The following is a 26,108-nucleotide window of genomic DNA, read 5'->3' on the forward strand; positions in this document are numbered from 1 at the left end:
CCACAGGAGCCGGGGAAAGGAAGGAATCACTATCATAACCTACTGTAAGGCTACAGTTAGACTCTCCTATGCCAGGGAATTCAGAATTGTACAGAGCCCTCTCATCCCTGATTTTGTCCAACTGATCTTCATGGGAGATGGCACAAGAGAGGGCAATGTTTTGATCTGTTATTCATAAGAGTCATAGTTGGCTTGACAGCACCTAACAACAGCTCTTGGTAGTCTCCAAATAAGAACAATGAATATCATATTCCATTAAAAAGAAATATCAATGGGAAGAACAAGACTGTAATTGAATGAAGCAGTCCTTTTAAAAATTTTTTTTTAAATAACAGTTATCATCAAGACCTATTATGATAAAAGGACACTGAGGACCTTTTATAAACTAGAGATAGTTGGAGCTAATAGGTAGTTAGCATTACAAGGCATATTCTTTACTTTGCTAAGCATGGACTCTGGACACCATAAGAAAATCCTAGATGGTCCAAAAGAGAAGGATGCCCAGCAGTCAGTCAGTCCTACAGATGAGGGAAGTAAGGCCCAGATTCTCAGGTGACTTCCCCAGGGTTACAAAGCAAATAAGCCCAGACTCCCAACGCCCAGACTCAAGCATTTTCCTTTGAGCCATATTTGATGAAATGGTCCCTTTGCTAAAAAACTTCATATATGAGGCATAAAACCTATTTGGATTCAAAATCCATTTAGAATCTGAGGATTAAAACGTGGGGACTTTAGGTATTACAGGCATTTGTTGGGATCCCATTTCGCCCCCCTTCTTCTTGTGACAGGGGAATTTATAAAGACCAGGTCTTTTGAAAAATTTTCTCACTCCCCACCCCTAAAAAAAAATTACATTGAAAGAGAAAATCATGGTGCCTTGGAAAAGGAAACGAGGAAATGGGGCTAAAGAAACACGTCTATAGCACTGATCAAACTGCCATCTGTTCAGTAAGATATTTGGGCCATAAACTATATTGAGAATTAAAAAACCGGGGGTCCGATTGGGCCAGGCTGGGAGAGGACCCTCAGGCATCGCCCAAGATGATGATGTGGAGAAGAAAGAGAGGGCAAGTCTTGCTGAAATGCTAGGATTAAACAGCTCACAAGCCATCGGCCCCAAGCTACATCCAGTTTGTTTGGACTGCAGTACATTATTCGTATCTGAATCAGTTGTCAGTATTTGTAAATTGAGTCCCTTTACATAAACACCTGAGTGTCTCCCTTTTAAAAAAAAATCAGAACATTCCACATGATGCCTGGCTTTGCATTCCCATATGGCAACAACCGATTGGGGCTAAATAAAGCTGCCCCTCTGATCGGGAAATAGTGCTGGTAGTCTTTGTGATTGCTACCACGTGGCCTATGATTTGGAGCCATGCGACTGGGACTGAAGACGGGAGACCTGATTCCCCATACAGTTTTGAGTCACCTTTTAGCCACTTGCCACCCAGACTGCGTGGATTCCAAATGGCTGTCCAGCATCCCAGCACCCACAACATTCGTAGGGAAGCCTGGTTTGCATTCCACGAAATGTCCTCCAAGCCTAGCAGAGCTGGCTCATCGTTGTTTAACCTGATGTCAGACATGATTTCTCGGCCTGGTCCCGACAAAGACACCAGGAAGGCACTCATTTCTAGGAGTAGGGAGAGGAGATGACCCTGCTCACCATCAGAATAGCTACATTTCGAGCAGCCCCACTCCCCTTCCCAGCCGTTTGAAATACAGCAAAACAGCAATGGATTTCTGAGGCTGTAAATTGCAATGGAAGAGTCAGATCATCTTTCTCCCAAGAAATCACTGGTGGATCCCAACCACCAGAGATTCTCTGCCCAGTTTGGGTCAGCTGTGCAACTCTAGTTCTGCAGACTACTCCACCAGAGCTCCCTGCCTACCCCACCGCCACTGACAATTACAAAGGCCTCCATCTGAATGCAATGGCATCTTTGTCTTCACATGGGAAGTAACATTGACAGGGAGTTGGCTCAAGCTTTCTTGGTGGGGAAGGAGGGTACAGTAGCATGAGACTGTCTCAGTGTATTGGTATTGCACTCAGTCAGTTGGTCAAAGATGCTGACTGGCTCTCCTTGCAGAGCACAGGGAGGAGCCAGAGAGGAGCCCTGAGAGAGGAGCTCGGAGAAGAGTACTCAGGGAAGAGGAAAAAGCACGCTGAGGCGATGGGTCATAGACTGAACTTGAAGAACAACAGCTAAACATGCGACCTCTGAAATGAAGTCAGAATAGCTGTTCTCCACCTCCTTGACTCTCTTCTCCCAGACAATTCTGTCACTTGCAGAGACCTTCAGAGCCGTGTTGGAAAGTAACCAGCCTCCCCTTACACCAAGACCTGAGTGCCATTCCTGGCTCTCTCAAAAGCCCCATTCTTCTGTACTTCCACCTTGACTTCAGTGTCGATTAGGACTTTCAACGGCGTTTATTCCAGTTTGGCTCCCTGCTGATAATTTCTCTTTCTACTCCAGTTATATTGAATCAGAATCTTAATTTTTACGGTTTTAACATTTTAAGAAAACTCCAGTTAATTCTTATACATATGTTAAGGAGTATGCATTGAATTATGTACATAAGAATCACTGGAGATCTGTAAGAATAACCAGAGCCTTGTTAAAATGTAGTTTGATTCAGTATATCTAGAAACCTAGTCAGTCTCTCTCTCTCTCTCTCTCTTCCCCTCCCTCCTTCTCTCTCTCCCTCCCTCCCTCTCATTGCTGCTGAGTCAGAACCAACTCATAGTGGACTCTCCAGGAGGTTTTGGAAGCTGTAAATCACATGGGAAGAGATTGCCCATCCTTCTCCCATAGGGCTCCTGGTGGATTCAAACTACCAGAGAGGCACCACCTTTAGGTCAGCAGCACAACTAGACTATCAGAAAAACAGATTCTCAGCAAAGGGTTGCACTGAAACAAATTGGCTCCACGTCTTGGTTTCTACACCTGTCACATTGATAGAGTCATCCTTTGGGTACTGAAGGAGACCACAGATGTGAAATCATCTTAGAGGTATAACCAGTGGAGAGGCAACTATAGACCAGGATGCCTATGAGGCCCCTGAGGTCATCTATGGCCCAGCAACCTGGAGCCAGACACTCACTCAGCGCAGCTCCAGGCACCCAGCGTTGGTAACCCAGGATTTTGGTGGATCACAGTATTGGTGACCTGACGTCATTCATTCTAGTAATCCTCCCTGTCCCCTGCTATAGCTGCAATCACTGCACTCTATTTTCTTCACATGTCTATTCAAACAGCTGACTTTTCTACTTATTGTTTTTTTTAAGCTATTGATGCAATTTGGTTCCTGCTATAAATGGAGGGAGCTCTGATGGTCTGATGCCAACCCAAAGGCAGGTGTTTCTAATCCACCAGCTGCTCCCTACAAGAAAGATGGACAATCTGCACCTGTGACATTTATAGCCTCTGAAAACTCACTATAAATCAGGGAGGGGAGATTCATAAATTCACAAACTAACTGGTTTAGTGGGTTAGTTAGTTATATTTTCCTAAAGTCCATTATTTTTATTGTTATGTGCCACTGAGCCCATTGTGTCTCATAGTGACCCTATGTACAATAGCTCTGAATCTGTTCTATGTTGAGCCAATCTCACTGTCTCTGACATACCTACCCCCCCCCTTACCTCAGTTACTATGTCAATCCATCTCATCCAGTGTCTCTACAGAGGGTATAAATCGGAGTGCTTTGAACCAATTATGCTTATCCTCAAGATATTTTTTAACATAATTAGAAAATACAGAGATCTCCATACAAACTAACCACACACTAACACTTACACATGCATACACATAAGTCCTCATCTCATCTCTTCTCCGTAAGAATTACGGGGGGGGGAAACCTGCCACACACTGGCAGTATTTATCTAGATCTGGGAAGTCAATGTCCTTCTACTGCTTGGTTTGCACCATGCCTGACTTCTCCCTACTTCTTATACCTAGTTCCATGTCACTCTTTGCCACATCTCCCTGGCCCCACGTTCTGTGAACCCCACAGACCAGATAAGGTTCATCTTGCAAACCACCAGTCATCCATATAACCTACTTGGAAGAGATGATGCCGGCACTGGGTCTGTGCTGAGCAAGCTGACTTCTAGGTTGGTAACATGGCAGTACATGCCTCACTCCACTCCACGTCTGTGCTTTGATCATTGTTGTTCGATGCTGTCCAATTGACTCCAATTTATAGCATCATTGCATACACAGAACAAAGCTTTGCATGGTCCTGCACCATCTTGATGATCATGAGGTGGGATGAGTCCACTGCTGCAGCGACCGTGTCAAGCCAACTCATTGAGGGTCTTTTTTTTCTTTTACTCCCTACTTTAATACTACATTTTTAAGGTTTTAAAGTGGTCTTTTACTGCAAATTTACCCAAAATAATATGTTGTATTTTGGACACTTGCAGAGAAACGGCTTGTTTTATGTTATGGAAATATTCCAAATAGCCATAAATAAGGCACTTGTAAGGCATATTGAGACCCCTTATGATCAGGATAAAGACCAAGAATATTTGTTACCCCTAAGCCTACCCTATTAGTTGCTGCCTGCCTCCTTGGTAACACCATTCAGGATATCCAGACTCACGTGCCAGACCCCACCCTAGGCTAGGAGCCTCCCACAGAACAGAGACAGAAACTATGTTCTGATGTCCCTCTATCTTCTCAGCATCTTGCAGGATGTGGAGGATTCTGTAAAAGTTTGCTGAGAGAGAAAAATGGGCAAATGGTTTCTGAAACAGCAAGTCTCAAAGCGTCAACACAGACAGGCACATGGTGATTTTGTGCAGGATATCATTGCAGAAGGAAGACCATCAGGGCTAAAGGGGAACAAAGGGACATTCTCATCTGACCTCCCTAGTTTTGCAGGGCAAACACCCAAGGTCCAGACAAGCTCTGCAATGAGAAGTGTAGGGAGTGATCTTGGAAAAGTGCAAATTGTTCATATTCCCAGTTTGTGAAGTTCAGAGAACAATCATTTCAGTTCATCCCTAACTCTATGAGGTTGGATGGAGTTGCAACTATACTGTCTGCATTAGAAAGTATCCTTTCAGGAACTCATTTGGAAATTGCTGAGGATGCCACTGAATGTTTCCTGGATCAGATCGGAGAGAAGGAGCTGTTGTAGTTCCCAGAAAGATCCTGGGCTAACATCCAGGGTGTCTCTGTTTCTTTCTCTCCATGGGTGAGATTTAAGAAAGCTGCGAGGAGGGCAATCTCCTAACTCCAGCACATTTTAGCATCCTGCACATCATTCTTTGAGGTCACAGGTTACATTAGCACCACTTCTAGGCTTCCTAGGCTTTCAAGATGAGGAGAGCCTTGCCAGAATCACACTCTACATTTGTGGTAGATCTGGTACAGCAGCCGAATCTCTTAATCTAAGTCAAGTCTGTCACCATACTCATTGGTTCAACCTCTGCCTACTAGAAGAGAGACAGTCGTCCTAGAAACCCAGAGATGAGTCAGCGTAAGACCTCAAGGCTGGATTTACAGGGGTAGTGAGGTTTGTGACTCAAGACAATTGTCTGTAAAATGTTCCACACATGGAGCAAGACAAAGATAAGAGTTACGGAAATCGTTCTACACTCAAGAACTACATTCAGCTATGGCCAGGATACTGACAACCCTCTTCCCTAGGTCAAAGTTTAGCAAACAGAAGGATAACAAAGAGACCCACTGGGTCCTATTAGCATCCCTCCTATTGATAATCCCTTAAGAGACCTGGTGAAAGGAGAAACAAGGTGTCTTAGGGGAAGCACATACAAAGCCTCCAGGACCCACAGCCCCAGCAAGCACCAACCCCTCCTCACCTGTTGATGGAACTGACACTGGGCACCGTGTCATTGTCACACACCCGCTCCGCAAGCAGCCGGTCCCTGATTTCCCAGGCAAACATGGTGGGATTTTGGCGTTTATACTCGGCAATTTTTTCCACCACTTTGGGCGTGGCAACCTTTGGTTTGGATCCTCCAATTACCCCAGGCTTGATGCTCCCCGTCTCATAATACCTAGAACCCATGTGAAGGAGAAAGGTACTTAGTCACAAGAAACCAACAACACAAATATTAAGAACAAAATAACAAGCTGTTCTGTCCCAGAAATGCCCACACTGTGCTTTCTTGACTGAAGTCACTAGCCCTCTGTGACTTTTCAGTATTTGGAATATGGCTAGTATTTGAATAGAAATGTGCTGTAAATAAAATACATATCAGGTTTTAAAGACTTCACACACACACTCACATGTAAGCATTTAATTGTATTTTTTTTATATTGGTTATATGTTGACATGATAGTATTTTGGATATACAAGTTAAAAAATTCGTTGTTGTTGTTAAGTGCCATCGAGTCGTAAATGACTCCAGAGACCCTATGAATGGAAGACCTGAACACTTGTATAACTTTGGTCGTTTCTCCATGTTCACAGAGTTTCTGGAGGCAAGCTATTTCAGCAGTGGATGCCTCTCCTGCTTCTAAGCTTGTTTTAATCAGAAAGCTCCACCAAACACTGTCCACCACAGGTAACCATTATTGCATTTGGCAATATTTTTTAAATTTTTGGTCATATTTTTTAAAAATATATATTATTTAAATTCGTTTAAGCTGTTTCTCATTCTTTTCCTCAGTGCTACTGGAAAATTTACAAGTGCATACAGGGCTCACTATGTCAGTAGTTCCACTATACAGCATCAGTCAGGATGCTATTAACAAGATTTTGTCACATGTCTCTATCATTTCAGAGTTTACAGAAAACTTTCAAGTCATTTTCCCCATTCAATCCTCTCCATCATTCTAAAGCACATAAATGGTTTGAAAACACACGTAAGTGAACGAGTAACTGAAAACCTCTCCATCTAAGATATAAAACCGAGACCTACCAAGGTTAAATGGCTTGCCCAGAATCTCACAAAACCAGCTGACCATGTCAGGGCTGTGACCAGCCTCCTGGGCTAGAATGTTCCCCCAAAATGGGTACCTTTGATTTGTCAGTTCTTCTACCACCATCCTATCAACCCAATAGATTAGTCTAAAGTACATGAAATTTTCATCTAAAATGCCACTTATTTTTCCATAAGACAATCAATAGCTGTAGTATAAAATTGAAAGGGATGTTGGGTTCCCGAATTAACTGGAAATATATTCTATTAGTCAAAACCCAAGCAGTTAAAAAAAAAAAAGCCAACTACAACTCACAACTCTCGTCTGCTCTTCCACCACACTTCCAGGGGCCTCCCCTGAGGTAAATCGCTGTTTCTAAGGACATTTCCATGCTATCAACTCTTTATCATTAACGCAAATAGGATGTCAGGGTATTACTGTAAAACCGAGACCCCAGAGAAGAGTGCCATGAAAGATCATTTTAGGGGAAAAATTCCTTGACTCCTTTTCTGAACTGAACATTTATTGAATGTCTCTCTGAACATTTACAGAGGAATCCTCGCCTTTTTTTTCCCAAAGAAGGTTATCTTGCACTTGAATTTTTTTAACCAAAAGGACAGGCTTCAGAACTTCTGTACATAGGGTAATTATGAGTCACAGGCTACTGGGAAACACATAACAACAATAACTTTTAAACCTAACAAGAGTGTTGAATGGGTAAGGAAATGAAGTTATTCTCTCTTGGCATTGGTAGGAATTAATACTCAAGAACTGGCCATATTTCTAGAGATACTAAATTTCTAAGGCGGGTTTGGGGCCAAGTCAACGAATGTTCTAGAAGCAAATAAATTCATTTGGAAGGGGTAATATAGAGACTGAAAGCTGTATTTTTTTTAATTGATAAGATAGAAATTTATAAAATTTTGCCTCAATCTAGTTTTCTTCTTGATGTATTTGTTTAAAACTTGTTGTTAGTCACAAATAGATTTTTGTGAAAACATTCAAGAAAACACTTTCTATCAGAAATCTTATAAAGCACCTCTTAAATCAAAGCAAAAGGAGCACTATACACAAAGGATGGTATATGGCGTTGTTTGTTGGGGTGCTAACACAAAGGTTGGCTATTCAAGTCCATCAGTTGCTACTGGGGAGAAAGAAGGGCAGTCTCCTCGCATAAAGATTTACAGCCTCAGAAACCCAATAGAAGGTTGGTACAAGTCGGATTCATCTCAGCAGTGGGATTTGGGGATTTGGACATCAAAGCAAACATTAATTTCTGCAGCCTTTAGTTGTCCTTTCAATTTTACAATGCTGTTGTTGTTGCTGTTACATGCTGTCACCGGTGACTCATAGCGACCCTATACACAAGAGCTCTGAACCTTGCTCTATCCTGAGCCGGTTTTACTGACTCTGATATACGTAATCCCATTGCCCCAGTTACTATACCAATCCACCTCATCTGGGGTCTTCCTCTCCGCGCTGTCCGTCCACCCTTCCAAGCATGATGTCCTTCTCCAAGGACCAGTCGTTTCCTGGCCACGTGTCCAAAGTATGTGAGACAGAGCTTCAAAATCCTAGCTTCCTCTATTATCAACACACCAGAGTAGTCCTAGTGTCCCAGTGGTTAAACACAGTTAAAATTCTAACCTTTTGCAGGAGAAAAGAACTAGCAATATGCTCCCATTAGATGTAGAGCCTTAGGAACTATGGGGAAGTTCTACTCCATCCTATGGGATCACTATGAGTAGGCATTCACTCAGCGGCACACACAACAAAAATTCTAGCATTTACAGAGATCTTTCTCAAATTATCCTGATCCATCCACCAGCCCAGCAGAGCCAGCAGGATTTTGTAGAAGAGAAAACCAATAACTTAGAAGAATAAACAGCTTGCCAAACATCCTTCTGGAAATTGGGGACAGGCCGCTTTGAAATGTGGCTCTTTCTGCTAAAACAAACTGCTATTGTGGTCACAAAAATAAAAAGACTAATGACGATACCTTACAATTGTAGAAGGTCACTGTTTAGCAGCCATTTTCACATGCATCTTTTCACTCATTTATTTGTTCAATCGTCACTGACTGTCTATTAGGACAGGCAGTCTCAGAGCTGGGGTTACAGCCACACAGACGACCAGAACTGAGTCCTCAAAATTGTTGTTTGAAGGAGGCTGCAATAGTCACGCCACAGCTCCAAAAGGGTAGCTGTAGGCAGCAGTGCTCAGAGCTCCCCACCCATCCCACCTGTACAGCATCAACAGTGAGGGGGGCTGTGGTCTTGATATGATGGGTCTCTGTCTTTCTTTTGATTGACACACAGGCCAGGCACCTAGAAGACAGCCCTGACACTCTAAAACCCCAACTTGCAACTGTGTCAAGTGAAGATTCAGACTTAACAACCACCCTTTCAGTGAAAACAGTCCCTCAACCCTTTGGCTCACAGACAAAAGGCGAATAGCAGCCCTGAGCACACAGCGCTGTTCCAACCCTGCAATGGGCATTAGATTAGCAGTCAAGAAGTATGAATGCTGGTCAATGACTCTGACATTAACTCACAGTGTGACCCTGGCCAACTCACATAGCCTCTCTGGGCTTTAGTTATTCCATTTGTATACTAAGGGGAGGATTTTTCTCCTGTCTGCCTTACCGGGTTGCTAAGAAGGCAGAAATACAGACAGGTTAAGAAAAGCTTTGCAAAACATAAAATAAAGAGCACATGTTTGGATTAAAACCCCCTGAATGTTTATTATTACTGAGTAACAAACCACACAATTCTGATTGGCCTGAACCTCCCAGCCAGGCTCCAGTGAAAAAAAAAGACAATAGTCAGTCGTTCTGGGTGGGTTGAACATGGCTTTGCATGCCACCGAGCTCTCCCCCTCAAGCCCCTGCGCAACCTGGAGCTCTGAAGTCTGAATGCCCATACTCCTGGCAGATCGCCCATCTTCCTGAGATGGCGGAGGTCCCTACCCACCCCAGGGACTCTGCCTGCTTTGCCACGCAGCTTCTGAATGCCACAGCCACCACACACCACAATCTGTTACCTCATCTGCAACCATCAAATTCTTCAGAGAGGAAAAAAAAAAAAAGAAAAAAATCAGTGGCTCAAACAACCCCAGATGAGAAATTCCCAGTCATACTGTTTTAGGGCGAAACTTGTTTCTTAAAAGGCAGTTCTAATTAGAATGACATTTTGTCCACTGTGGTCCTTAGTTATGAAAATAATGAGCTATGAAATTCCAATTTATTGTTGACAACTTAAACGGCCAGGCACCGGAGCGGCACACAACTTCCGAGTGCCACTCTACCTAGTGACAAATCTATTCTGGGCTGAGAGAGTCCAGGGAGGCTGTGGATGGGGCGTGGGAGGGTCTCTGTCCCCCTTGGTCTCCTTAGGAGCTTCAGAGAGCTCCGGGTCACCAGCTCACAAGGACACAGCTTCTGGAGGGTCCTCAGAGAATGCTCAAGCTCTTGCCCTGGGAAGATTTCAAACAAGCAAAAAGTCTGCTCAGCAAAAACAAAGGAAGGGCCGCTTTCTCTCTCCCTCTTCCTCTGTGCAGACACTTCACAAGAACACCTCAAAAACTGATCTGACTCTAGAAGTCTGATACAGAGACAGTCTAAGTTGTCTCTCCACCCTCTCTTTCCCTTTGTCTCCTGTATTCCTCTCTTCAACTCTCTCCATTTTTTTTCTTTCTGCTCTTTTTTCTCAATTCTCTTCATCTTTGTTTTCTCTTTTTTTTCTCTTCAGTGTCTTTCCAAGATCCTGCTGGGGCTTATTTGTTTGCTGAGTTCACAGTCTCCAAAGCTGCGATGACCCACATTGGACAGGAGAATGAAGACTAAACAGAGGCTGCCAGACCCCTGGCCCAGAAGCTTCTTCCCTTCACCTCAAGCGAGGCTCCTCAAATTGTCAGAAACTGTTGCCCCCTCCACCTGAGGAAATTTCTTCCACAGATGGAAAGAAAGATGCAAGTAGAAAGTCACAAGTCACTGATACACTTCAAAACATTTCTTTTCAAGCATCTGCTTTCAAACCATAATGGCACCATCCAGGACAAAAAGGTTGCTTTCTGATGTGAGAGGAAAGATACTGCGAGAAGATATGATGGCTAATCCCAGAAATGCACCTTGCTTCCAGGGAGACTGTCATAACACCTTATGCCTGAAAACAAACCTATGGCTTTGTTTTGGAGGGTTTTGTGGAAAGAGGATGGTCTGGGCCCAAAACGATGCTTCAGCCCAACCTGAGTACTGACTGGCGCAGTGAATGCAGGTGTGGGTTCATCACTCTGCCTCTCCCTCTGTTTGTTCCCTCATCTCAAAACATGCTTCCCTGGATCATGCAGAGAGACTTGACAGAGAAAATGAACAGGCGGGCATGTTAAAAGGCTGTCCAGCCTTCGGGGAGTACTATCATTGTGAGTCTTTTGCTTGCAGCAAATCGACGGGTCAAATGGCAACTTTCAAATGTCAGATCTGAGAGTTGATGTTGGGTTTGGATTGTTTTTTTTGGTTTTGTTTTTCTTTCTTTCCTCCTTTCTAATTTAATATCTACTTAAGAAGTGTGTCGCTACAAAGGAAATGAAACAGGGAGGTGGGGGGAAACACTGCAGCCCACTATGGCTGCGTGATAGCCCAAATGTGAAAATGATGGCTGGACAATAAAAATGGAGCATGCTTTTGAAAACATTAAAATGAACCATTACACTGTAGTTGAGTGATTTTATAACTTGTGGATTTTCTCCTTGCCCTGCTCAAGTAAGCTAACTCTTAGGTTATTCAGAATGATTCACCAGGTTTTTAGAAAACATATTATTGCTCCTGCCTGAGTCACCCCGTTCCATAGATCACTTGAGACAGTGGCTTCCTGAGGGTGCTCGGAGTCCATCAGTCTCAAAAGGACCTTGCAAACTCTGAAGTGCTGTGCTTGTGAAGTGAAGCACCTCCATGACTCTTGCTGGGACACTGACATACTGAACTGGACAGCTCTACCGGGTCATGATTGAGCTCTTTATTGTGAAAAATCAAGAGAAGCCTGGGGCTCCTGCCTTTACCTGCCAAGAATTTTGCTGACACAACCATGGCTGACCCGAAGCTGCCTGGAGATGTCGCAGGGCCTGACTCCTTGATGAGCAAGTTCCACTATCCTTTGGCGGACTACATCCGGGAGCGGCCGTCCATTCACAAAAACCCCCCCAAGCTGATTCACTCCTCCATGTCCTGAAATAGATCAGAAACAAAAGGCAATGGGAAAGGTGGTTAGAACCAGTCACAGGTAGACAAGTGCCGCTGCCAGCACCCAGGGCCCCACTGAGCAGAAATGACAGGGAGGCTAGATGGCTCAAGCCTGGAGTTGGAACATGCAGGCTACACCAGCACCCAGGTTGCTTTTTAAATTCATCTTAGCCTTTGTCCATCTTCAGCCAGTCAACTGAGCTACTGAGAGTGAGCATCTCACACTGTATTTCCTTGAGTTATTAGCATTTTCTTGTCATTTATGGTGTTTTATTTTAACAATAGACTATGTGAAAACAGCCCAGTCTGTAACTAAGGGGCTCAACCTATTACATGATGCTGAGGTCTAACTAAGATTATAGGGAGTAGATACATTTTAAAATGCATTAAATTTAAAGAGGTTGGAGGGGAACAATGACGTTATTTTCCTTTTAGCAAACGTCTTTCAAAATTAAAAGGAAAACTTCAATATACCAAGATTCAGGGCAGTGGGGAGGTTGGGAGGTACACATTTTAAATTGTCTAATGGGCTACTTTAACCTCAAGGACTAAAGACTTTAAACAACAAAAAATAGCATCTCCAGAGTACCAAGACAAAGCCTCAGCTACTGCCTAGATTAAAATCCTGTCTTTTAAGAAGGTGAGGCTGACATGCAAACTTGACCACTATGTCCTCAATTAGCACACAAAAGAAAATCAGTTAGGGTTCTTCCACACACCACACATCCTACTCCATTTTTATCAGGGCTTGTTACAAAGAAGTTTCCCTAGAATTCTGGCATATTTTGCAATTGATAAGCAGCTTTACGGGGTGGTAATGAAGCTGTAAAGTCTACTGAGCCCCAGAATTTACAAGGGCTCTGGGATGAATTTTCAGTAAAAGGAATCCAGAAGGTGTCTGCACCACCCAGTATGCCCTCTTCCCTGATAGCAAGGTTCGCCTGGAGAAAAGTGAGGACCCAAGAAAGTGAAGAGCCAAGCAAGTCAGTCAACAGAGTGATCCAATGTAGCCACACCATTGACCTCGTAGCTGTTAATCAGCCCTGAGCTGACATGGCTGAGATCTGGAGCCAAAAGTCAAGTCCAAGCATTTACAGATGCTGCTGGCAGCTCAGAGGACAAGAGAAGGGAAAACCTCTTCCTAAACAGAGATGTAGCAAGGACCAGACCATATAAATAAAAGGAAAAGCAATTCTGAAATTGTACAGATATAGATACTCCAAATTGAAACATAAAATAATAACCACTTCATCTTCGCTCTCTCTGCTTCATTCTCAACTATGCAGGCTCATGAGCAACAGCTGAAACAGAAGTAACAAAACACCCACAGCACAACTTATTTCCTTACAACTGCCAAAATAATGCACTGATGCTTCCGATGAGCCTTAGTGTGAACATTTCCCCAAACTTTCAATCTTGGACTTGTATCAAGGGGGGGAAATATAATTTTTACAGATCTCTTTAATACTTTGCTCCAATTCTAGTCAGTTTTCTCTCTGATTTGAAAAATGAGCTTGAATCCATTTTGATCCTTCTAAAACAATCTAGAAATAAGAAAAAAAGGAAGACTGTCCAAATTTCATTTTGTATATAGCAATGTAATTGCACAGTTCACCTGAAATAGAAATACTGCAGCCTTTCTGGTCAAGATCCTTTGTAAAGCTTTGTCCTGAGGAACACCTGATTTTTAAAAGGGCTACACAGATCTTTCAAGAGCAAGGTGGATCTGAGTAAAAAAAAATTCAATTCACAATTGATAAGACTTCACCTGAGAAGAAACTGCAGGAAAAGACACAAAAAGCACTCAGCACCAAAGTGACCTGTGAGTCCAGGCATTGTGATCCATTTGCACTAGTCTGTGGGCTTCAGCACCAACAAGTGACACTTTCTGCCCAAATATAGCTGAAACCAAAAGCAGTCTGGTTGTTTTTAAGTTTTGGGGGTCATTTTGTAACATGGAAAAAACCTTAACACTCCCAACACATGTATATATACATACGTGCACTCACATAGGACCTGTCACTTTAGATGCCAATGGACCCCCAACCACACTGGCGCTCAAAGACTTGGCCATCAATGCCATTCTAGAGGCAGATTCACATGTTCAAAGTTGGCATCAGACCCAAGATAAGGTGAGAGTCCTCAGCTTCCTAGAAAGGACTCCAAACCCACTTGGCTTTCTCTGCCTCAGTCACAGCCCTATGCAGTAGAGCTCTTCTGAGGGCAATGAGGAAATCTCATTACATTTGTGGCCTCAGAAGGGAAGGTCTCCCACTTAATGACAAGATGTAAGCAAGTGAAGTTTCAATCTGAGAGGAACAATAGTAGGAAGAGGAAAAGAGATGAAAGGGGACTCTGAGAGATGCGTGATGGGTCCAAACTGTGGATATTAAAGAAGAGGGCAACGAGTGGGGTGGGGGAAGAGTGCCCCAAAGAGAAGCTGCAGGTGAGCAAGGCAGAGGAACAGAAAAAGGAATAGAGAAGTTAGGCCAGGTGGAAGGGGGAAAGCTCATAATGGTGCACAGTGAAAGACGGAAGAGAAAATGGGGAATACCTAAGGGGGGCATCTGGAGGACAGGGGGGAACAAAGGTGTTTGTTCTGCAGTCCTTCTATCCATACCCCCCCCTTCAGCCTACAGTTCTTTGGGAAACTCACATCCCAGCTTTTACTTACTGTGGACTCCGGTTGGGTAAAGGTTCATCCCGCAGGGGAAAGGGTATAGGGTGGCACAAAGACTAATCTACACTTTTCCAAAGCAGGTAACATTTACTGAGAGACTAACACTGAGGCAGATGAAAACAAATCAAAGTCCAGGAAACAGACATACGGATACTAGGGAAACAGCCCCGCCCCCACAGAGCAGGCAGAGCAGGGTTTGGAGGGAGGTGGGAGGAGAAGGGTTGAACCGCAGCTGCCCCTGGGGCCTTTCTGAAAGGGGTCAACTTCCACAGATGCTCTTCAAGCCCTGATAAGGACGTGCTGCCCACTCAGGGGCTATGTCCACACCCCAAAAACCATGTCAAGGCATAAGATCTTGGGAGAAGGTCTCTGCTGATTTAGCTGTAGATTGAACTCCAGGACCCAAAGGGTCCCTGAAATTCCCCTTGATAAGCCAGTGAAGAAGAATGAAAAAGCACACAAGATACAAACAGGGAAAAAAGCAGAGAAGTAATCTCTATTAATGGACTCTTTTTTAAACAGACAGGCACGGATACACACAGTCAAGTCAGGCTATGGACACAGATATGGTTAAACCAAAGAGTCTTGGTCCAACATACATATGTGTGCCCACCCAGTGCCCGTTCTCCAGAATCTGAATCCTTCCTTGTTCCTTTCCATGAATCTTTGACATCTTGTTTCATTTGTTTATGACTGCAGCTTAGTCTTTGTGAATTTTTTGTCAATCCTTTTGTCTCTCTGGCTTCAACATCATACTCTGTAAAATGGGTATAGCTGAAGGTGAGAGAATACTCAGGTAGGAGATTATAGTACTTTGTTTAAAAAGTGCTTTATAACTGTTAATGCTACTTAGGGGGAAAGGATCATTGTAGAGAGAGACTGATCCGTGCGCTGAAGGGGAAAAGAAGCTTGGAATAAGGAAGGGGTGGAGGCAGAGGAACTCAGAAAGCCATTTTCTGGCAACCTGTTCCTCCCCCATGACTTCCCCAAGATAATTGAGGCAGAAGCTTGAAGGAGAAAAAAACTGACCGGAAGCAGAGAAGGAAAAGGAGGAATGAACTTGGTCTGAGCCTCTACCAACCTAGTTAATCTCCCAGGATCTACTAGGTTGGGATTGAGATTGCCAGCAAATCGAGACCCCAGCGTGGGCCTACATTGTGCAAGCAGGTAACATTACTGGGCGTCAGAACCCAGGGCACTTCCAGGGGAGCCTCGGGGTTGCTGGGGAAAGCTCGGCTGGCTGGGGCCCAGCCCCCACTGTGCAGCCAGAGAGATTGAAAATGGGAGGAGGGAGCACTTGCCCGGGAGGAGGACAGATGAAGACCGGGACAAGGAGGGACAGAGACATCAGCACTAGCGCTCGAGTAACTCGCACCTGGGAAAAGCTGCCCGCTGCTCTACGCTCCAGCACAGACCGCGAGGTCTGATGCTCGCTGCCCAGCGCCGGAGCACGACCTCTGTGCTCTGCAGCTGAAGGACTCGAGGCTTCCCACCAACGAAGAGAGAACTGATCGTCCAAGATTGTTTTCCCAATTGCTCCAGGGCTGATCCAATGGTTTTTTCACCTTTTAAAGTAATGTCCCTCACCGGATTGTTTTGGGGCTCCGTCGGAGAGATCAGCGTGTCCGCTCAGGGACTCTGCAGAGGGAGAAGGTTGCCCAGGGCGCTGGGGTTACTGCGCACTGGAAACCATTTTGGCACCGGCCCTAACAGGTAAGGAATCGTTGGACGCCTTAATTAGCTTGGCCTCGGGAAACTGACACAAAGAGAAAGTGACCAGCCCGCAGCCAGTCACAGTCAGGCCTTCCCTGACTGCCAGGCCGTTCCTGCCACAGAGCGCACGCGGACACGCTCGCCCGGGAAGCTTGCCTTCTCTCCAGCCGGGTCTCTCTGGTCTTTGTTAAACAGGGGACTCTCAACTGGGGGGGGGGGGGGCGGGAACCAACCACACACCAACCAAAAAACTGCAGCCCCGCCTGTCAGAGGGCAACCGGGCTTGGGCAGGGCCTCCAGCCTAGAGGCGACTCCCTGACATGTAGCCCTCGGAGACCTAAGCCGGACACCCGTCAGGATGTCGCCAAAGCCTGGCGCCTTGTTCCGGCCGGTCTAGGCAGCGCTCAGAAGGGAAACGCGATTCGTTCCACTTGGAATTTCCTTGAAATTTCCGAATCTAATGCGGCGTTAACTCACCGTGAGAGAAGCGCTCATCTCACTAGAGGCTGCGCTAATGGGCGAACCGGCAGGATACCCACGGGTCAAGGAGCCAGGCGGGCCTTGCCCGCGAACAGAACCACCCTTCCTATCTCCTACACTCGCGGCGTCTTTCAGAAGAAGACGCCTGTATGGTGACCACCTGACTTTTTTCCTTTTTAAAAACTCCTTTCTTTTCTTTTCTTTTTTTAAAAGAGAAACCATTTCGAAGCGGTCGTCCAGCAGAGAAGGACCCAAAGGATCTGTAAGGGGTCACTGTACGAGCTAGCCGGCTCCTAAGCTGACGCTCAGGTCCGGAATGGATAGTTCGTTGATTTTTGCTTTTCTCCAAATCCCTCTCCTCAACTCCAAGAGGCCTCCAGAGCCCTGGACCTGGTGTCCTCGCTTGACCCTCAGCCTTTTCCTTCTCACATAAAAGCACACTGACCCCAGTGCAGGCCGCATTTCCCCTCTCCATCTCAATCCCGGTCACCCCTGGCGGCTGTAAAACGGACGCAATGGAGTTGGGATATGGGGCGCAGTGTGCCACTCCTGCTGACCTCCCCCTACAACTTCCTGCCCTCTGCCTGGCCGGGCCCTGAGCCTTCTCCGAGTCCCAGTCGGGAGTCTCCGCACTCGGGGATGTTGGCCCTACAGCCTCGGAATGGCCGCAGCTCGCTGCTTCCTCTTTGCAGTTGCCGGAGGCGGGATTCGCGGTGCCAGGTCCTCGGGACAGGGCACACAGTACCTCGTCCTGCCTGGGGGCCTTGCGCTTTGTGAAGTTCTCTGCGTGGCCACAGAGGTCCAGGGTCTTCCCGGCCTTAGTAGCTGCCCCGCGCTCCGGCACCCCCAACCCAGTCCCTGCCGGAGAGTGAGAGAAATGAGCTCGCCGCCTACTTACTATGCATGGATGCAAACGGGTCGTGCTTACAGTGTATTTCCATCGGGGCGCTCCAGACTGCCAGCGGGCCCACGCCGCCGCCTCCCGGCGCCAAGGGGCTGCCCAGGGCGGCCGAGGAGCCGCGCCGCCAGGCCGGGCACCGTGCGCGCTGCTGGTACCTCCGGGGCCTCGCTCACAGCCGCCGGGCCGGCCGGCTGGAGAGCGCCGAGGGAGGCACCGAGAGGCGGGAAATCGCGCGGGTGCGCTCCAGCTGCGCCGGCGTCCAGCTCCGGGGCTTCACTCCCCGGCGGGTTCAGGGAGCCGCGGCCAAGGAGCCGGCAGGGACATACCGCGGGGACCCGCCTCCCGGGCCGCTTCCAGCCGCCACTCGCGCCCCGGTGCCTTTGGAGAGACCGGCTGGGCGCACGGCCCTTGGCTTCGCTCAGAGGGGCAGCAAGGCCTGACCACAGGCGGACTCGTAGCTGGGTCTCGCCGCCGCCGGAGTGGCGCCTGGATCCCTCGGCTCCAGAGGGTCCTGGTCTCTCTCCCCTTCTCTGAGGCCGCGGAGCGCGAACTTGCCCCTCCAGCCTCTGCGCGCCCGGCTCTCCGAGGTCTAGGACGAAGTTGTAAAGAACTTCCTCCCCGGTCGAGCTGGGGCCCCGGTGGGTTCAGAGACGCTTCCGCCTCCGGCCGGGGATCCCAGACTCTGGAGCCCCCGGGAGCGGGCAGCCCTCGCGCCCCCGGACCTTCAAAGTTCCCGCGGCCCCAGCTGCGCCCCCATCGCCGGGTCCCGGAACAGGGACAACAACGACGGACTCCTCGCTTCAGTATCTGCCTCACGCCTACCAACTCCTCGAACCCGCCGCCCTCTCTCGGGGGTTGGGTGGACTGTCTTTCAGCTGCCTCTTCCGGGACGGCCGCCGCTCCTGCCCCAGGCTTGAAGCGAGAAAAAGGAGCCCAGAGAGGAGGATGTCCACCACCGGGACTGCCGGGGCCGGGGCTAGGATGGAAGTGCTGGCCGCTCTGACCGCCCGCTCTGTTGCAGCCGCCGCCGGCGCTAGCCCTCCGCCTGCTCGGCGCGCACAGTGCGCCACCGCGCCGCCCCGGAGCCGCTTTCAGGACCCGCTGCGTGTGGACAGCGCCGCCCGGGGCTCAGCCTCCCTCCGGGCGGGGGCGGAGGCGGGGGCGGGATGTTAGCCTGCCAATCACACTTCAGAAAGCCAATCAGAACGGTCGCAGCCAGCCCCGGCCTCAGACCCCTCCCTATTGGTTAAGCTATCCGGGAGCTCCGCCTGATTAGCCGATACCTGGGCAATGGGAGAGAATAGGGGGCGGGGTCTATCCGGCGGCGCCACGTTCATTGACAAACGCACCCGGCTTTTGGCCTAGTGGAGCGCCAAGTGGGGACGGAAGAAGGGAAGGGGCCCGTGCGATGCCAGGAGAGTTCCGTGGCTTGTCTCCCGGCGTGAGCCTCCTCTCCACGGCGTTGGACCCTTGGAACGCTCTCAGGGTTTGGGACAGCCAAGGCGAGGGTGGAAGGAAATGAATGGTCTTTAGAAAAAGAAGGGAAAATAAAGCACGAATGTCGGAGGAAAACAAGAAGCACATTAACGATCTAGGACTCCATTAAAGTGGGAAAGGACTCGGGATATGTACCTCAGTTACCTAATCTGTAAAATGGGCACAGTCAGATAAAGGTTTGATAAAGGTTCTTTTTAACCACAACGCTTTCTGATTTTATCAAGACCTGCTAAGCCAGCCTCCCCCTCCTCTTTCATCCCTTTTCCTCATTCCTCTGGCTAGACCCCAATTCAACTCTTCTCTAACCTAAAGCAGACACGTTGAGGGAAAGGGCATATCACACTCCTTTAAAATTGGAGCAATGTCTTTCTGGAGGAGAGGCGATCTGAGACTGAACCAGGTTGCCCAAATTCAGGACCATAGGCCCTGTTTTCAGCCTGGGACCTGAACCTGTCAAACGCTTGGGAGCTGATGATGTGCAGCTGGAGGATTCTGTCAGCTGGGGCAGTTCTGCATCCAGCGAGGCCTCCTGAGAACCCAGTAAGGCCCAGTGGCGTCTAGCGCTAATGAGGATACTAGAAATGGACCGGCAGGTGGTTTTGTTTGCCACATTAAAGCTGGCTGCTACAGTGCAAGCTTCCAGCTGTCCTGAGAATTCCACCCCTCTCCCTTGATTGAGAAGTTCCTGTCTCTTCTTTTAACTTGTTTTAAGGCAAAACAGGTGAATTCCTAGCAGGACTCTCTCAACTGGACTCAGTTTATCTCGAGTCTGACGTCCTAAGAAAATGACCAAAAGAACTGGAAGCATGAGACAGCCTCTCTCCATCAAGCAACCATAGTTCTGTGAGTATATTCGACATACCAGGGCTCAGTATTTAGAGGAAGTGATCCAGAGACCCATGATTCTGAATTCATAAGCAATGCTCTTCTAATATAAAAAAAATAAGTCCATTAAAACAAGGACTCTCGAGGTGCCCACTCCAGACCAGGGATGGTAAGGACCGTGCTCAAGCTGACCCTGGGAAAGCCCTGAGTTGTATTCAGTCTTTGGTCCTTGACTTCCTTGGTGCTTGGTCTTGCTACCAATTCCCTCTCCTTACACTGTCCACTCCTCACATTGATTGCCACACTAAGTGAACCCTCAGACCCATCTTTGGTCCCTGTCTCAGCTGACCAGTAGAAAAGCTTCTAACTTTTTCCCATCTTCTCTAGGGGACGCTGCCAGGAGGGTCTCCCAGACCCAGAGGTTTCCATGTGCAGTTATAGGGGTGAGAGATGGAGTGGTGGTAATAGCACTCTCTCGCCTTTGTCTGGAACCCTGCTGCTCAAACCTTAGTTCCTTCTGCCTCCCTGGTGTGTCTCCAGGGAAGGGGAAGACAGCAGGAAAAACAAGACAAGAAAATAAGTTAGAGTTCACTTTTACCTCTGAGCTTACTGGCAAGGTCTAAGTTAGAAAGGACTGGAATTCAGAACCATAGACCACACCTGGGCACTTTCCATTCCACTGTAGAGACAGTATTGTGGGGATGCGCTGCAGAATGCAGACAGTGGCCTCTCATCAGTGTTTGTCAAGTTTAAAGCCAGACAATAATAACAATATGAGATAGACAACTACTGAGGCTAAGTTGCTTCCATTTTACAAGAGCAGATCCTGCCGTCCTAGAAAGCTGAGGCCCAGAGTAGAGCTACGATGTGTCCTATATCACACAGCAAATCCAGAGTAAAGGCAATGAGCCAGGAACTTCTTTTCCAGAAGCACCTCTTCAGAACCACAGAGATGATGGGGCAACCATATGTGCCTTCAGGGCTTTTTTTGGTGTGGGGGTAGTAGGGTACAGGAAGAATTCAAAGTAAAATTAAATAATTCATCAGGAATATGTTCCTTACCTGTGGGGTTCAGGTCATCTCCAGAGCACTGTTAAGGGGTTTGGAATCGCACAGATTTCTCCAACTGCATCACCTTGAACTCCCTGTTTCGTGCAGTTTCACCCAGACGCCCAGCTTGGGGTGGCATGTAGGTCAACAGGTGGAGTACACAGAGCCAGCCTAGCCTGTGTGAGAACAACTCCCTCCAGAATAGTGTGAGGCACCTGGCAGAGGGAGTTTGGGGTGCACATCTGGGTATCCCACCCCTGCCTATTCTGAGAGGGAGTTCTTCACTGCTGCCAGAGCCAGCAGGCCTCCGGAAAGGATTAACTCAAAGGGATAGGGCCCGACCTTATAACCAGCCACCAGAGCAGGTCCCTTGGCCGTTGTGCTGTGGGAAGTTGGGCCTCACGGTTCACCAACAGTGGTGTGGTTTCCTTCTCCAAGCCCACCGGAGCAGGCTTTTGGGTAGACAAATACAAGGAAAGAAAACTATCCCAGAAGGAACTCACTTAACATAAATTAAATTGCCTTTGAAAGTTTCTCAATTTAAAGCAAACCCCACTAATCATCCCAAAATCTATGAATTTCCACCTGGCTCTGGAGTCTGAGATGCTGCTGCTGCTGCTGCTGCTGCTGCTGCTGCCGCTGCTCCTATCAACACAAGCTCTCCTTGTCCCCCTTAGTGCCCCTTTCTGCAGTGCACTCAGTTCCCACCATGTCCAGGAGGATAGCTCTCTGAGAGTGATTCCAAAAGTTCAAGTCCAGCCCCTTTTCCTGCCCTTGCTTGGGACAAAGCAAGGCCTACAGGACTAAAGACAGCTACTTGCTTCAGAAAGGCTCAGAGATGCCTCGGCACCACTGTCCTAACCCAGTGGTCCTCTCTAACCAAAATTTTAAAGAAAATATTTTAAAATCTCCCAAGGAGGAAAGTCATTGATACATCACTAGACGCTGCAGAGCCCATTCCAGTTTGATTCCTGTGCTTATGGACAAGGGGCTGCCTGGCCCAGAGAGCAGGGAAGAAAAGCAGAATGTAAGCAGAATTTTTGAGAAATCAAGTAAACAACCTTTGTCATCACACACATAGCACACAGGGCTGGGACCCTGGAATCACTTGTCACCTCTCTCAAAGATGTGAGGCTCACAATTGCTTCCCTGAGAGCATAATCCCTGAGGTGCAACTTCCCAGGGCCTGGTGAGATGACCTTCCATGGGATTATCACTGTTAGTTCACCCTTGGGCTTATCCCAGAGCTGGGAGCCTCCATACAGGTATTCCTGGCCCAGTGCCTGGTTGTTTTGTTGTTTTTTTTTCTCCACTGGGGCTGTGTGTGTGAGTGTGTGTGAGATCTCCTCTCTCAGCAGGAAAGGTCTAGTGAAGAAGTTGTCCCCAGTCCACACCTCCTGCTTTTTTTGTTTTAGGCAGATAACAGCCCCTCTCTGGACTCCAGTTGACCCTTCTCCCTCCCACAAGATGAGAGGATCCTTGGTTGGCTCTTGCTCATGGCTGACTTTCCCCAAATTTCAGTTTAGAGCTAGGTCCTACTCCCTTCCCATCTCATATTCGGAGGAACTGAGGTCAGGAAGAAGGAATGGTCACAAAGATCTGAAGGAAGGACAGGAAGATCTAGGGAGCCTGTACCTGGACCCCCTTCTGAGTGCGAGCCTCACCAGTCCCCCAGCATCCTCTTGCTCTTCCCGCCGCCTAGGTCCTGCAGGTGCCCAGTGGCGGACGTGCCGTGTCACTGGCACTGCTGGCCCTTTCCCCGGACTGGTCCCCACCGCTGAGTGAGAAGGGGGGCGTGGCCCTCCAGATTTTCAACTCTGGCCAGCTCCGGCTCTCCCTCGGCCCCACCCAGGCCCGCCGCTCAGAGGAATGAAATGCTTTATTGATTAAACGATTATTCAGGCGATTGAACTAATCAAAGGGCCCATCGACCGCCGTGAATTACATTCTTCGTAGACAGCTCATCTGGAGAGGCCCGCGCAGACCCCTCCACCGGACCCTCAAGCTCTGTCCGGTTCCCAGCACGTACACCAACCTCCGTTCTGGGTTCCGGCACCTCGCAGAGTCCCACCTACTGAGATGCTTACTGCCCAAGGATGGGAGGGCTGGCTGGAGAGTGAGGGGTTTCCCAGACACCCTTCTCTGAACCCTCGCCCGCCCGGGGGATCTTTAGGCCCCTCCACCTCCTCTACCTCCTGGATCTCCGCCTTCACCTTACTTCAAATCACAATTTCAATTTCGGAACCATGTATCCCCAGAGAATTTCCTTGGACTAGGGGTCCAAGTTCACTCTTCTCTGCCCTTTGACCTGCATTTCATGAGGTGGGGGCTCACAGAAGGAATCTAGAAGGAGAAATGCTGGGTGAAAGCAGGGCTAGTACCAGGGTTCAGAGGATGTTTGTGTGAGAGTTAGCCCACGTGGCGTGGGGAGAGAAAGAAGCTCCCAGAGTCACCTAAAGCCTCAGGGAAGATCAGACCCCCCCTGCAGCCTGCCGCCTGCCACCTCCTCTCCGACAGAAACTACCCCTTACCCATTGCCTGGACTTTTAGGGGGGGAGGCGCACAACATACTAGGCCCTGTGCCAGAAAAGCGTGTGGGCATACAGGCGCCAAAATGGAATGCTGAGGCTAGGCATACACCTACCAATGCTCTCCTCCATTGGAGCGGCACCCACAGAATAAGACCTGGGCATACACTCAGCACACATACCCAGAGCTCGAGGCTTCTCTGGGTGGAGGGAACACAGGGAAGTTGGGCTGTCCTTGAAACACCACACAACTAGCCCATAAGCTGCCTGTTTACACCTGCCAGAGTTGTGCCTGTCACAAGGGACCCTTCTGAACAAATGGTAGACGTGACAATGCCCACAGGATGAAGCACCAAGGGACCGAATACACAGCCTGAACATACACCACTACCCCCGGCTTCAGCCTCCAACAGAATGGCATCTGGGCCTGCCTGGCAGTGGCACACAGGCCCCAGACCCATCACTGGGCCCAGCGATAGGCACTAAAGTGTGTGCTGGTGTGCACCCAGCAGATGGTTTTCTTCCAAAATCACTTGAGATATGATAGGTGGACACAGGTCCTTAACGGAGTAGATGCATAGTCAGATTTTTTCCAAAATTTCAAATTATAAGTAAGTCATAGTTTTGGATAAGAACCAAACACCAACTCTTAGATACACATGAGGACAAAAATACACACGTACACAAACTCCTGGACACACACACACACACACACACACACACACACACTGTCACTGGTATTGCGCCTCTTAGGTAAACACACACAGAGATCAGGTAAACTTTCAGCCGTCCAGGCAGACACTCAGCAGAAACATTCAAAACCAGAGAAACTCTAGAAGCTCCAAGACACTTGGACTGTTGTAGAAGCTTGTAAAAACACTGATGAAAAGCCATACAAGCGCGCCCACAGAGAGTCAATCCCTAAGAAAATGCGGCGCACCCCATCCTCCCCCACGGCCAACCAGTGTGGAGACCAGCGCCTGGCCATGTTCTGGAATTAGCCCGCCTGCAACCCTTATAGTCCTACCTGTCCTGCCGGTCCGCGGAGTCGGATAATTTTTCTCTAAATCCATTTTGATTTTTCAGGACTTGGTGGAATGGACAGGGAAAAAAAGTTTCCACTTTTTTTGGTGCCTTTTTTTTCTTTTTTTTTTTTTGTACCCGCGGCCGCTCACAGGTCGGAATAATTCAAGCCTTCCGCTCCCCCGCCGAGCTGGGGTAGCTGATCACTGAGCTGAAACTAAACGTTTTAGGTGGAAAAAAAGCGTCCGAAGGCACCGTGAAATGATTAAGGAACTAAAGAGCTTCTCGCCATGTGAGATCATGTCCTGTTCTCGCCAACATCACAAGATGTCCCCAGACGCGCCGCGCCCCCAGCGCGCCGCCCCGCACCTCCGGCCCAGCGCGGGGAACGGGTGGGCGCTGCGCGCAGGGCCTGCTCAGTGTGCTGGACCGGGCGGGTGGGACGGACCGGGCCGGACCGGAGCAGGCGCTGGGCCCACAAAGCCGCAGAGCTGCCGCCGTGCCACCCAGGACTTTTATAGGGGGCGGGGGGAGGGAAGGAAGGCTTCAAACTGCGCTGAGCTCCAGCCTGCGCGCCTCCGGGATGGGGAGACCAGAGCCCCGAGTCCCTTCACTAGACCTTTCGTCCTGGGGTCTCGGCCCCAGGCCTGGCGCAAGAGGTCGACGACCCCTACCCTTGCAAACCTCGCTGCATAGGCAGGGAGCAGTCCCGGGTGTTGTTTTCAAAGAAATTAACCACTGGACCAAGCAGGTGCCTTTGAAGGTGGCGCAAACCCGGGCAGTGTGGCCGGGCACAGAGGGTGCGTTGCAATGTCCTCAGATTCACCCCTAGGGCGGCGCCCGCCCCCACGCCTCCCAGTCACCCCTCATTCTCCCCAATCTGCAGCTCCACTGCCTCCGATGGACCCTTAACTCGAAATAGCGCCAGATTCCCAAAAGTCCCTAAGTCCCACTCAGCTTCCAAGTTCTGGAGACCTTTCCCCACTCCTCGCCCTATTCTTGCCCAGGGCATGGAAGTTAAGTTGTGAATGGCTGGAGATAAAACCTGGACTTCTGCCTTGGGGTGCATTGGCAGAGCAGACCCATCTCAGAAGGTCCTGGAGGGAAATGAGGTGGAAGCCCCGGACATCTTACCCTGGCCCATAAATGGAATCTCTCTGCCCTGGGAGCCCCCAGCTCTAGGGCTTGATTCCAGAGGGGAAACCAGTCCAACAGAGATGCAGCAGAAGTGTGGCACGTCCAGCCTGCTCTCTGAGCTCCAGCATCAGGGCTTCCC

General features: G+C 48.5%; 1 protein-coding gene across 10 annotated transcripts in view; it reads right to left on the minus strand.

Annotated features, from left to right (window-relative positions):
• The window catches only part of PAX5 (paired box 5), a 198,148-nt gene extending 173,187 nt beyond the window's left edge, over positions 1-24,961 (minus strand). For 4 of the 10 annotated variants that reach the window (XM_006886853.1, XM_006886850.1, XM_006886849.1 and 1 more), the window contains exons 1-3: positions 24,837-24,886; positions 11,955-12,120; positions 5,834-6,031 (exon numbers count right to left, since the gene is read on the minus strand). In XM_006886853.1, coding sequence (XP_006886915.1) covers positions 5,834-6,031; positions 11,955-12,120; positions 24,837-24,882 — 410 coding nt within the window. In that variant the 5' untranslated portion in view covers positions 24,883-24,886. Of the gene's footprint in view, positions 1-5,833; positions 6,032-11,954; positions 12,121-17,906; positions 17,950-24,836 lie in introns of those variants that run through there. The other 6 variants (XM_006886854.1, XM_006886851.1, XM_006886852.1 and 3 more) reach the window with 4 other exon arrangements.
• Positions 24,962-26,108: the final 1,147 nt, after the last annotated feature.

This window comes from Elephantulus edwardii, unplaced genomic scaffold, assembly GCF_000299155.1.
Source record: "Elephantulus edwardii isolate Elephantulus edwardi_28Jun2011 unplaced genomic scaffold, EleEdw1.0 scaffold00052, whole genome shotgun sequence".
Classification (NCBI taxonomy): domain Eukaryota; kingdom Metazoa; phylum Chordata; class Mammalia; order Macroscelidea; family Macroscelididae; genus Elephantulus; species Elephantulus edwardii.